General features: G+C 38.8%; 1 protein-coding gene across 1 annotated transcript; it reads left to right on the top strand.

The window, feature by feature from the left end:
* The first annotated feature begins 728 nt into the window (after positions 1-728).
* Positions 729-4,422, top strand: hoxc13ba (homeobox protein HoxC13ba). Its single transcript, NM_001141666.1, has 2 exons — positions 729-1,782; positions 3,986-4,422. The coding sequence occupies exons 1-2, from the start codon at positions 1,122-1,124 to the stop codon at positions 4,243-4,245; spliced, it is 921 nt and encodes a 306-aa protein (NP_001135138.1). The 5' UTR covers positions 729-1,121; the 3' UTR covers positions 4,246-4,422.
* The last annotated feature ends 9,913 nt before the right edge of the window (positions 4,423-14,335 follow it).

Below are 14,335 nucleotides of genomic sequence, written 5' to 3'. Positions count from 1 at the left end.
GAGAGGTGGATAATAGCCTATGTTCTTCATATTTTCAGCGTTTTGCCAAAACTGCACCGCAATTTCTGTTTATGAGGCTACCACCACATTATACAGACCAAGCAGTTGCATGTTTCAACAAACCACTTTCTGAGTATACAACTGGGAAAAAGTGGTTTCTCTGTGCCGTGGAGAGAGGTTTTATTTTATACTTTATTTCCATCGTTTATTGTGTCAATTGTATTTGCCCGTTTACGTTAGTGGTAGGACTATTGGAGGAAAGAAAATGTTGCAATTAACATTAGATTGGGCATCTTGTCGACGACCTTGAGGGTTGTCGTTAACTGGACTGGCAAGGTTTTGTGATTTATTTATTTATATACACACAGAATTTGAACATTTTAAAATGTCAGTCAAGTTAAATAAATGAAGCTGTCATGGAGAATTATCTGAACATTTTCGATATTAGGCTATTGACAACAGGAAGATAATTCCTACCAAAAGTCCTATTGGTTACAATTCCATTTTGAAGGGTGGAGTGTTATTCTGCGCTCTACAACAATCTTCTGGTAAAAATGTGAAATTCTGAGTAAATAGATTGTTGTTGTTTGACAGACTAATTGTAGCTTAGCCGGTTTGATTACATAAAAATATTGTTAGAGCAAAGTACGTCAGACAAGCGTAATCTTTACCTTATCGAGAATCCTCAGACGTAGGCCTATCTAAATAGTTGGCCTAGCACTGGCCTGGCGAATTGATACTTTATGTGGTTCAGTTGAAATGAATTTCCGTTTTGTAAAATATGACGATCATGGCCTCCTCCACCTTAAAACTGTTGGGGATGTTTGATGTCCCCTTTAAGGATACTTGCCGATGATAAGCCAATGAGTGTATCCGCTGGATTTAAAATTGCAATCAAGAAACATGCACCAGAGGCGGTTTAAATGAATGAGCCCCTCGCCCCCACCCCCAACACACCCTCGTGTCGGTCTCGTTATCGTGTCACGTGTCGGCGGATCCCAGGGTCTCAATAATGAACTGGACACTTGGGTATTGCGTTGCGCATGCGCAAAGAAAGTGCTTGGGGATGAGGTGTCGGTCTTGGAGTAGTTGACTTTTAAAAAGCATTGTCAACCCCTGATATGACAACTTCGCTGGTTCTGCATCCACGCTGGGCGGACACCTTGATGTATGTATATGAAAAAAGCCTGAATGAAAGTAATCCGAATAAAAACCAATCCATGGAGGGACTAAGCGGGAATTGTCCTGCTACCCACTGCAGGGAACTGATATCGCACTCGGCGTTGGGACGACACTCCGGCACCCTAAGCCACCAGGGTTCTGTGTACTCGGACATACCCTCCCACGACACTGGGCGACAGTGCCCCGCTCCCCAGACTTCCTCCAGCGCCACCCTTGGTTATGGCTACCCATTCGGAAGCCCTTATTACGGGTGTCGGTTGTCACACTCGCACAACGTTAACTTGCAGCAGAAGCAATGCTCTTACCACCCCGCCGAGAAATATGCAGAACCCGGCGCGGCACTGCCCACAGAAGAGCTGTCAAGCCGGGCAAAGGAGTTCGCATTTTACCCGGGTTTTGCCAGCTCATACCAGACTGTCCCGGGTTACTTAGACGTGTCGGTGGTTCCCGGTATCAGTGCGCACCCGGAACCGAGACATGAAACTTTGATTCCCATGGATGGCTACCAGCACTGGGCTCTATCTAATGGCTGGGATGGACAGGTGTACTGTTCTAAAGAGCAAACACAGTCAACACATCTCTGGAAGTCGCCCTTCCCAGGTATGACTTTTATTTTAGTGTGTGTATGTATGGTGGTGGTGGGGGAGATTCCACGCGGCTTGCATTGTGGTTTCTTATAAGAAAGGATCTAAATAACCAATGTACTTTTCTTGTTACATGTTTTATATATGTCACATTGATACATTTCCTTTTAATGTATTTTATGTATGTATTTAAAACTTGTTTCCTTTGTATAGCCATCTCAAATATACATATGACTATACAGTGCATGATAGCACAGGGTGAAGGCGTGTTTATTTACGTTCATCCTTGAGTTAAAGTCCGGAGAGGAGGCCATGGGGTTTTTCAATAGCCGGATATGGGACTAGAAATGAGTCTGCCAAAATATAAAAGCAAAGAAAACAGATTGGAAAGACATAACCTTACCAAAATATTTAGTTTCCTTCAACCTGCCATCATTCGTCTTCACGGCTGCTTCACGATATGACCACAACAGATGAAATGCAAAAACAAGACCTTTGATTTCATATTAGCCTACAGTTAGGTTTATGGATTGGAGCAGGTCACCGTTGCACTCCCCGATAAAATAACAGATATTTGCTCAGTGCCAGTAAATCTAGTCGCGACAGGGAGTGGTGTATTGAAGCTCACCCTTTTCACGCATTAGGTTTATTTGCAATGGCGAGACCCTTTTTTTCTCCTCAATTTCTTTATTTAATATTTCAAATTCCATTCCAAATCAATTGTAATCAAGTATTTAAGTGTATGCGTTCTCACTGTCTATAGTTCAAACGAATTGATCCGTTAGTTATGTGGTAGGCCAATTGCCCCTATTGAATAGCAAATTATATTTCTGAATACCAGTATCAGGTTCCATCTTGTTAAGAATAGCTCATGGATTCCTGGATTGATTGGTTTACCATTCACAATCTAGTTCAGTTGACACACATGATATTTGGAGCTTGTATGACCACTTTCCCCAAACTTGTCGTTGGCCAATACAGTCAATATTGGGGTAGTGTGATATTGGCGCTATATGCCCATAACTCAGAATAGGTCTACTGTTTTTTAAATAGATTACAGTTCTTTTTTTATCGTCCTGGGTTTGGTCGTACCATTACATATTCCTCATGTTGTCCATGACCTCATTAAAATAGTCGTTTATCTCATCTCATCTCTGCCATGGATGCACTCTTAAACACGCTGAAATAAAACGTAATATTAAGGATAAATATGATAGGACTGTTAACCAACCAACCTACTCAGGTTGTTTGCACACAGCTCATCCGCATGATTAAATTCATGGGATGTGAGGTCTTATTTAGCTGTATTACATCAATTGTAGCTGCATTCAAGTTTATGATCAGCGGCTATCAATATAGATAGCTTCTGAATGCCTAGCCTGTTCCTGCGCTCTCATAGACTAAGTGACTGTATAGCCCCAATTTTGATTATTAAGGCTTAATATTCGTAATGTTTGCATATCAGTGTGCCAATTTACATTTTGAATATGCATAGGTTAAATATCTATGTTTGGACTAAGTAGTAATCGTGGTAGGCCTAGAGATGGCTGGCATGCTTGATCCGAAAATGTGGTCGGAGGCGCGGTATGGATGGTGTGACGCAATAGCGGAGCCTCTGGAGGCATGCAGAGCCCAAATTGAGCTCTGTACGGCATCGCCGTGCGCCTCTCAAATTTTGTGACAATGCGGAAGGATCCGCATTGACATGATTGGTTGATGGTAGGTGGGGGCGGGATGTCCTGTATAAACACAAACTGACTTCCTTGACAACTTCCTTCACAACAGCTCTGCACTGCTCCGCTAAACGCAAGAAGTGTGAGGCGGTATCACCGTAAATGCTGCGCGGCCAATGCAGACCACCGAATGACCATGCAGCGCCTTTAATGGGCTCGCTTACCATTAGGCCTAAGGCCTACGTTTAGACATTTAGATTATATATTTTTAAACCCTAATGATTGGGATGTAACATAAGTTAAGTCCAACCGTAGCCCACTTCAAGTATTTTAGGCCCATCTTAATAACTTAGCATAGCCAATCTACGGGGACCATGAACTTCACCAAATGCAATGATTTGAATGCAATGCATCAGTGCTGGGTACTTTCACATAGCATTTCACCCCCCCCCCAAAAAAAAAATTGTTTTTATGTCTTTCAAATTGTTTCTCCTAGTTTTCAATTGTTGTAGGCTACCAATGGTTATTATGCCCTTCTTTTCTCAGATGTCGTCCCTTTGCAACCAGAGGTCAGCAGCTACCGACGAGGCCGCAAAAAGCGAGTTCCTTACACCAAGATCCAACTGAAGGAGCTGGAGAAAGAGTACGCAGCCAGCAAGTTCATCACCAAAGACAAGAGACGGCGAATATCTGCCACTACTAATCTCTCCGAACGCCAGGTCACCATCTGGTTCCAGAACCGGCGGGTGAAGGAGAAGAAATTCGTCTGTAAATCTAAATCAAGCTCTCACATGCATGCCACTTGATTCAGTCCAATCTCACTGGCATGGCAACTCAAATACTTTTTTATCACTAACGCTCGATGTTTATCTATTGACATTATTCTCACCTGGTATGATGCATTTCAAAACACAAACTTAATCGCACCTCCCTATTTGGACATAAACTGGGAGAAAATACAGAAGAAGATTTACTAAACCTGGTTTGGAACGAATGATCACATCCTTACAGGAGCGTGGAAAGCTACCAGCATTGTTAGTATAGCCTGAGACCTAAATGAAAAACTTTTGTGACTGATAAAGTAAACCGATGTCTTTGGGGATGTCATACAGTGATCTTGTTCAGACATTTTCAGGTATTGGACGCATCAAGACTGAAAACTATATTTCAATGATATTGTATGGCGGTTTTAGTTTGATCCCAAGGGAATGAGCAAGTCTGCTATTGTCTATGTACAGTGCCGTGCATTTATTATTTAATTAAAGGTTCTGTCTTGTGACAGAGGTTGTAAATTGCTATATTTTATGGTTCTCATATTTAGATAATGTTTTTTCAGCGAATGATATGTCTCTGTCATGCAACTGGAATGAATGATTGTAATCAATATAAGAATATAAAAAATGTTTCATATTAATGCACAATCTTTTGTCATTTGGTTTGTATAGTGAGTTAGGTCTTATTGCATCCGGGCTGTGCACTCCCATAAGCTGTTTAATTCCTTTACTTTGTGCAGTATTTAAACTGTGATGTTTTGTTTTGATCGACATTTACTCAATGGAAACGTGTTTCATATACAAATAAATATAACGACCAACAAGGTCAAATGACTTTTTTTTGAATAGAATATGTTTTCTATTTGATCGAGACCTTGTCTGGTTTAATCGCTTAATGTCTACTCTTCTGTCTCTGTATGACATATTCGGTGTCACTTTATAGGATGTAGAAAATAGTAAATGAAAATCCGGGACACTCAAATTAGTATGTTATGTTTTGTATGGTTACTTAAGGCAAAAGCGAAAGGGAGAGTGGTTGGTCGGGAATGTAACATGAAAGTCTAGCAAACCCAAAGGTTGCGTGTTCCAACCTCATCACAGACAACGTTAGCATTTTAACTAATTAGCTACTTTGCAACTACTTACTACTTTTTAGCTCATTTGCAACTACTTAGCATGTTAGCTAACCTTAACCCTAACCTTAACCACTAACCCCTAGCCTAGCTAACATTAGCGTTAGCCACCTAGCCACATAACATTAGCAACAACAAATTGGAATTAGTATATGATACATATGTATTGTAAATTCGTAATATTATTGAATTACAGGTCGTAACACAAATTGTAATTTGTAACATATCATACAAACTATAATTCGTAACATATCGTACAAATCAAATGAATACATACAGTACCATACCAAACGTAACATATACTAATTTCAGTGTCCCGGATTTTTGTTTACCCTGAGTTCTGGTTGATAATAGATATTGCACATTGACAATTAGTTCATTGATGACAGCTGAGAATGTATGTCAAAATATTGTGCAAATCAGAAAAGCATTTGAACATTTCTTTAGTAGGCTAACCAAATGATGGACCCGAAATCAAAACGGCAATAATAACATTTTTTCATATTATTTGGGCTATTATGATGATGCATTTTGGCCAAATTGTCTTATTCGATAAATAACCAGTAAAGTGACATAAGTTGGCCACACATGATAACATTAGGTCTACCTCTTTGAACGTCATTACCGTTGCAACCAGCGTCAATGACATTAAGCACAGACTACTCCAGGACTAAATTGTTAAGAACCCCTACACTGAAAATGTTCAATTATGGTTTAAATTCTAGAATGATAAACCCAATCCTGCGTTCAAGACCGAGAAGTCGATCTACTTCAGGACTAGCTGATATAAATGAGCCTCCCTATAGCTTCATTCCATAATGGAAGATTGGCATGACAATCTCCGTCAAACCTAAATTAACTGCATTACAGATTCTGAATATGATTTTCAAAACGCAATGATAGGCTAGATATTTTGTCAAAAGAATTGTCTGTGTAGATTATTAGCAAAGACTAATTTTAAGAGTAGGCTAAAAAATCTGATTATTTCCGTTTCTGGTCTCTGCAGCAATTTGATTCACTCATTTGTGCTCCAAGGTGTGGCATTAACTAATTTATTCTGGAAGCCTTCATAAGCTCTCTGTGCATTATTTGGTCGAGAAATGTTTAGTTAATTTGATCATTTAAAACAAGGTACACATACCAAATTATGCACTTGATTAATAATCATCGAGGAAAAACACAAAAAGGTCCATTGTGGTTGATTATACCGAAACATCAAATTTGACTTTCTAAACGAATTTCGAAAAGTTGGCTATTCAATCTTTTAGAACATATGTTGGTTAACTTGACATTATTAACTTCAGTGAGATTCTCATGACGCGTATAGTCTTCTTAACTATTGTCTAAAGGCTATTTATAGCCTACATTTTCCTTTCATATAATTTCGATAATGGAAATAAGTCTCACAATAGCTTCTGAAACAATTGGTGAACAAACTACAAATATACAATATTAAGGAAATAACGCACGTGTTTAGTTGTGCATAAAATACTCACTCTTGTATGTCTTGAATACTGTGCATTTTACATGCTAGGCTATTCAGTTTAAAATCTCTACTAAATACTAAATGATATTGCTTTTGGCATGTTGGTAAGATTGCTTGTGAATGACGTATGATTAGAGTACAAGTTTGAGGGATCGACCATTGGGCTATACGTATCTTTAAATATGCTAATCTAAAGTATTTTGAGTTCTAATTCAATCGAGCAAAACGTATTGCTGACGTAGGCCTACACGAGTTTCCTTTTCAAATATCACGTTGACTAATGAATCTTTGTCTCGAAAAATGTGCTGAAGGAAATTGTATTTTTTTAGAACAGACCCATCGGCGTGACCACTTGTTTTCATATTGGTCAAAAAAGTAGCCTAAATTGGCATTATGGCTAAAAGACAAATGCAAACCTACCCCGTTTCAATATTGAATCTTTGGCTGTAGGATGTTGGTAGCATGCCTTACAATCAGGAATGTCGTTGGTTGGATTGTAGCCCAAATTCGCAAATAGTAACACAATCTGTGCCATCGTCGTGTTGCTTATTCGTGTAACGCAGCAAATTCGTCCTGTTTGAACAATAGGCCTTAGCTAGCTTGGAAGACGACATCCGACCAAACGCATTTTAAGAATTCTTCAAATTGGACAAACCTTTCTATAGCTCTTTTGACATTACTGTTGCTTGATATTTTGTTAAATTAACTTTAGGCCCAATCAAAAGTTGTTGGCCTAGTAGTAGGCTGGAATGTAGCTGCAGAGCTCCTCGTCTATTGTGTCTCTACGTCACTTCTTGACTACCCTTGACCATGACTATGCAGTCACTTTGACCTTGACATAACAACAGCTCGTGCATAGCTAGGGACATAACTAGGGAAGGGTGTGCTTCCTCTCTCTGGTGGGGTGGGGGTGGGTACCAGCCACGCGGTTTGTTTGCAAAGCAATATAATCTTTTTTTTTCGAGTCTAGACAGTAGGTTATCACTATTTAGCATACCACAAACGAGGATACTGTCAGGGATTATGCCCCCCCTCCATGATTATTTGATATCACCCCCAAATTCCAAGCATTTTAATCTGTTCCTGTATTTCTTACACTTTTTCCTAATGCTTTGCCTGACAGTCTTACAGAATTATCTCGCCCCGATCTCCAGACCTTAAATTATACAGCACACTTACACAGTCATCATTGAGAGTGTGTGGTATTTTCAGCGTGGATAACAGGTAGACAGAACATAGACGTCTTGCAAGTCCATCACGTTTGACACCGACAAGTTTGAGCTGTGTAGCGTCCTTTTCAAGTCGAGATTTAAAGTGTGCTCCTTGCGATGAGCTGTGCATCTGCCTTAAAGGAAAACAGACGTGGCCCATAAAATCATTTTGAAGGTATGTAGGCTGTTTTTATACTACCTTGAGTTCAAATCGATGTGAAGAACTGTATCGCTATATATCAAGAGCGTATACCTGCCCGTTTCAGATTTAGGACTGTAATAATGGCAAAGAGAATATTTAACCCTAGTGCCATGAGACTTGTCCCCTTACGATTTAAGATTATTTTTTGTGTGCATCAACCCCTATGGCCGTATTTTAGCATGTGGTGAGTGCAGTAGCCTAATGTTATGAATTATCACTAATTTTTCTTCCGCAATTTCATGAAGTAGACTAACCTAGGTAAGGCCCTGTTAGAAGACAACCTTAAAGGTTCTGTAGGAGTCGCCTTCTTTATTTAGTATTTTATGGTTTTGTATAATATTGTTGCAAGTAAAATAGGCAGCTTCAAAACTATTCGATTTGTTGATTTGTTTTATTTTAAATAGCAAGCGAAATCTCTTTCATTTGGAAGATATTGGAGACAATCATACATGGGCATATATGGAGACGTTTAACGCACACTTTTGATAGACTGGACACATTGGAACAGCACGGCCTAATTCCTGCTTGATTTCAATGACTGCTCTTATAGACCAAATATCTGAAAATCTACAAATTCATTTCTAGAATGAATATACGTCACACACACAAACATTTTAAACAATTGCTGAACAACTGGCAACATTTTATGGAAATAGTGAGCCTTTTGCGCACTTGTTTAGTAGCGTAAAATAGTAACTTTCGTGTAGCATTTATCCAGTGAAATATAATACAATATGGATTTAAGTTTTTTATGTTTTTTCAAATGCATTTTCTGAGCTGTGTAATCCGCTTTCCTTAGATCCTCTATAGGTTAAATTGCACATTTCAGCATCGTTCCCAGAAATTTGAAATGGCTTTTCTTTTTTATTTCCCGGTAAACCACGTAGTTGAGCTCCTTTCTTGTTTACATTTCAAATCACAGGGCATCTATACTTTAAAACTGTTGTTTTTGTCTCACTTCTAGAGTAGCCTGCCTACAATTAAACAGTTTTCCTTCAAAAGTTCACAATATCGTTTTTGAATCATCAAATGTTATATTTCTTTGTTGAATATCTTGATATACTCGGTCATTGGTCATATGTCTCATCTGACATAATTTACATGATAGAAATGACATTAAAACAGGGATTTTGTCCACTCGTGTGTTTGTGTCAATATCTTAACTTAGAACCGTGCTAAACGATCTAGGGAAACAACTCGGAGAAAGAGAAGGTGGCTGTCATGGTTAGTCAACCTGAGTCAGGCCCAAGTATGACTGAGTGGGAATGCTGAGCACCGAGAAGAAGGAATATGACAGCCTCTGGTGGTGGATAGATGGAAATAGCAGGAAGTTGGAGACGGGATTGTGGATTCAACCTTTTGCAGCATATAGCAGGTGAGCAGAATTCGAAGAAGGACACCATTGTCTCATGTTTGACTTTTTTGTTAATCAAATGATTGTGCTAATGATCAGAGATTCCGTCACATATTGCTTTACTCTAATCCAAACAACCACCTCACCCACCCACCCAGAAATGTTTCCTTTTTATCAACAGTAGTTGATGGTAGTAGCCTTACGAATCATTTTTCAATTGACATTCTTATAGCATGTGTCAGTGGTCATGTTGCGTGATTTAAAGCTGGTTTGTCAGCCAGAAGAACTGTCTTTATCCTGAACAGCTGAACTGTGCTCGAGTGGACGTTGCATCAGAAATAGCTGCAGCCGTTCATTGCAGATGATGCATTCTCACGCAGGGCTATAGGACATATTGTAAGATATTATGGCGTTTTTTAAAATATTTTAAGCAACAATGTTTGGCGACATAATATGACTAACAGTTTTTATTGTAATAACTCATTCTGGATTAGTAAAGTGGCAGGTAGTCGGCAGTCCTTATGAGACACACACACACACACACACACACACACACACACACACACACACACACACACGGAGAGAGATTTATGAGATTTGCATCACAGTGCCAAAACCGCATGTGGGTCCATATTATGCGGTTGTGCCTTACCAAACAAATAACACGGGCTGTTGCAACATAGTCCAGAGCCTATCAAATAGAAAACACAATTCCAAAAGTCGTTGAAACATCCCAGGTGATGTATTTAGCCTATGTATTCGTTGTGTGTATTCACTTTAGGTTAGCAATAAAAAGTAGCCTACCAAATAATGTATTGACAGTAGTAAGGATGAAATTGATTCTATATTAATGTTTTCCAAGTCGATAACATGAAGTAGGCTAGGTATATTTTGTGCCCATGAAGTAGCCTATATTGTGTGGTAATGTTGATCTTGCGTCAAAAGACAGGTTTCATAGTCTGAATTGATTATACGGCCTTCTTCCAATAATTGAGGGTTGTTTATTCCAACTTCTTTGGCCATATTAATTTGTTATATTATTTTAGCTATCTTTATACGATAATGAATTATACATTACCATTTTGTTTAAATCAAGCCATTGGTTACTGGGTAAATTGGTAGTTCGGCTACGCAATTGAACTTGACTGAAGTAAAAACACTTAGGTCTATGGGAAAAAACATCAGATAGACCTTCTGATTTATTGAGTTGTAGACTAATCAAAAGTGGATTACATTTAAAATAGCCTTGTAATCTGTGTAAACGCAAATTAAAATGGCACAATCGATGCCATGTTGATTAAGTATGTTTAAATAATAAATAAACAACCAAATACAAACAAGTGCTGTGAAGGCGCCCTGAAACCCGTCAGAATTAAACATTATTAAGGAATTTAAGTTGCAGTCCTTAGCTTGAATTCTTTCACATTCCATTCCAGAACCAGTGTTGCCTCGGCCAGTTTTGTTTATTTTAGATTGCCAATTTAACATTACGATTGGCCTTGGCTTGCCTGTAAGAAACCTACATAGGCTATAGACAGAATCATTCTTTAATTTAATTCTCACGAAAAATAAGATAAAAAAAATCGGTCAAATATAATTAGCCTACTCAACAATTAGAAAACTCAAGTGCGATACTTTTTATATTCTACCATCTAAGTATGGCCATGCTACCATCTAAGTATGAGGTATAGTGGCCTAATGTTAATAGGGTTGACATCCATATTTGGCTTCGGTGTGATTTTGGGGGGACTTAAAAGAATCATTCATGAGTTTCACAACGGGGCTGTAACTCTGACAACATGTAACGAACTTAAAGGAAGAAAACGCTTTGTTTACGCTATTGCCCCTGTCTGGACTTGGCGAGGGATTCCAAGACAGTTGTGTCAATGAGCCAGCAGACATCAATGCACTAGACAGTGACCTTGAACTGCCGAAGCGCCAATTGGTATAGCGTTCTTCACTAAAAAAGCAGAAAGAAAGAACTTGATAGAAGAGGAACGCGAAAGTTTCAGCATCTTTTTACAATTGCCTGTTAAAATGTTTAAAGTGTGCTTCCTGAGTCTTGTGTTCAATAGAAAATACCTGTGGTGTTTCTAAATACTGCGTTTCTTCTATATACACAATTATGTTGTTTTTCTAACTTCCTGTCGAGAAATCATGGTTTGGAGTGATTCCTTTTATTCAATGGCCGTCATTATGGGGCATGGTTATCTATCTTCTGTTTCACCAAGGTAACATCCGTGATTGCCAAACGGACTGTTTTTTAACCTCATCATTTGTGATTAGCACTGTGTGCGCAGAGAAATGGATAGGCTCATTAGCATAAACGTCAAAGATGTATTGGCCTGTGTGTTTGTGTTCCTAGATATCATAAACTGTTGTTCTGAGATTCTCCTTCCTACTTTGGCATATATCATCCTACTAGGAGTACACAAATCTGTGCAATGACCGAAGCCGTGGATGACTGGAGGTCGATGACTAGTGTCCTTTTCTGATAATGATTATAATATGCCTACAACATTTAGTGAACTTGTGCAGCATATAGGCAGGCCTACTCTGCTTAACTAATCCAAAAGCTAGGCTATTGATCATGGAAAATCAACGGCACATTTGATTTTATCCATATTCGTTTTGTGAAGCAGAACAAAACATGTAATACGTACAAGACGACAAACAGGCCTAAGAAATGCGTGTTGTGTGTTTCATGCATTTGCAGTCATTTGTTTATGAAAAGCGTCCTTTTGGGTAGACTATTACGCACGGTTTTTATTAAATACTGTATCTGATGGCAGTTCAAAACAATGGGCTCTCAAAAAATCTCTCAACTCCAAAACTGAGTATCAGTTTAAGGATAGTGTCACATAATACGCAAATGCTCTACACATTAGGGCATTATATTAACACGTTATGCAGATATACATACTGTAGAACTACTGTAGACCTAGGCCTATATGTTTAATTATTTCTATATTTACCCCTAAAAATAAAAACGCACTAGCTTAAAATCAGATATTGTTTCTGTTTTCGTCGATTGTCTTGTCTCATTTGTAAAAAAGCAACATTGATTGATAGCTAAAACAGGCTACGCGTGCTCTTGGAATGACAGAATTTATGTCTCATATGCAGTTTCATTATTCCAGACCTGTGGCGCTTTTTCAACGATATTTTAACTGCTTCTGTAGCCTTCCTTCCATAGCTCTAATGCGTAGCTTGTATTATCCCATTTCAAGTTCCAATGGGCCATAGACAAGTAGTGTGAAATACACTCGCAAATGCACTGCCAACCTCCAAAGTTTAAGTTAGGCCTAATTTACAATGCCACGTGTATAACTATCTTTCCATCCTTCTTGATGAATATGAATCCTTACAGACACTATTATTTCATTCTTGTCGCATAGCAGCAGCTGCAGAAGCCAAGGCTTCTATAGAAAGTGATATGTATAGGTAGGTTTATTACACACTCTGTCCTATGCACACATAGCCCCACCATGGCACTGTAATAACAATGGTAAGCCATTAGTAATTATACAATAAGCAATGTTTTTGTTGACATCTTACGTAGTTGCTATCGCTTGGCAAGTAGGCCAATGATTAGAACGTGGTGAAGTTTGTCAGGCATTTCGAGAATAACAACATTACACGAGGAATGTAAATAGTTAAAATGAGTATGCCTGTCTTAACCAAAAATCAGTCTTAAACCAGTTCAATTCCATTTCCTTGTTGTATTTAGAGGAACACTCCTTATTGGACCACTTATCATTCCTCTGTGAGCCCTTTTTCCCCAGTAGGCCTATCATACAGATACCTAATAATTAGATACCTGATAATATTTTTGATAAATCTTTATTTTATTTAACTAGGCAAGGCAGTTAAGAACAAATTCTTATTTTCACTGACGGCCTAGGAACAGTGGGTTAACTGCCTTGTTCAGGGGCAGAACGACAGATTTTTACCTTGTCAGCTCGGGGATTCGATCTTGCAACCTTTCGGTTACTAGTCCAACGCTCTAAACACTAGGCTACCTGCCGCCCTTTATCGCTCACTTTACTCAACTTGATTGTGACAGGGGGCGCTCAGTAGCAAATCAATTAATAAAAATGCACTGTGATTTTCGACTAATGAAGCGCATTTAAGCTCCTTCGACCACCTTGTTAAAATAATAGTGAGTTTATACCGAGCTACCCCAGTGCATGGCCACGAACGTTTAATAGGATATCTGTAGAAGTTTTTCCTCCGAGAAGCACGGGTATCATTTGAAATATACGCTCTTAAAATAACCTTATTGGAGATCGTCTTATTTTTTACTGAGCCAACGGTTTCAACCTGCTGACCCCGTTACTGTAAATACGAGAGGAGAGAGGCTGTGGGCATCAGTCGTTCCTTAAGACAGGCCCGTAAAGCGGAGCACCGCAGCTTTATATGACATTCATTCATCTGTAATTTGCTCTAAAATAAAGTCGGACAAGCACACCCAACAATTGTAGATATTTGGTGCGTCGGAAACAATAGAACACTTACAGACCTTTTTTGCAGCTGCCTTGTAACTGTTAAATGACATATTAAAAAGAAAAAACAAGCTCTGGGAAAACTTTCCTGAGATCAAGATGGCCTGTAATATTAATGGATTGGGGTACCACTTAAAAATGAAAGACTAGAGTATTTTGAAGCACATGCAATAAGGAGAAAACACAACCCAGATTTCCTTTTGCATGAAATGTTTCTAAGTATTTTAAAAAG

The sequence above is a fragment of the Salmo salar genome, chromosome ssa12 (genome assembly GCF_905237065.1).
Source record: "Salmo salar chromosome ssa12, Ssal_v3.1, whole genome shotgun sequence".
Classification (NCBI taxonomy): Eukaryota; Metazoa; Chordata; class Actinopteri; order Salmoniformes; family Salmonidae; genus Salmo; species Salmo salar.
This window is presented reverse-complemented; position numbering and strand designations above follow the sequence as displayed.

Excerpts from the sequence above, each read along its gene's own strand:
- hoxc13ba (NM_001141666.1), top strand. The coding sequence starts at position 1,122 with ATGACAACTTCGCTGGTTCTGCATCCACGCTGGGCGGACACCTTGATG. Across the intron at positions 1,783-3,985 it reads CTGGAAGTCGCCCTTCCCAG|ATGTCGTCCCTTTGCAACCA; the intron begins GTATGACTTTTA and ends TTCTTTTCTCAG.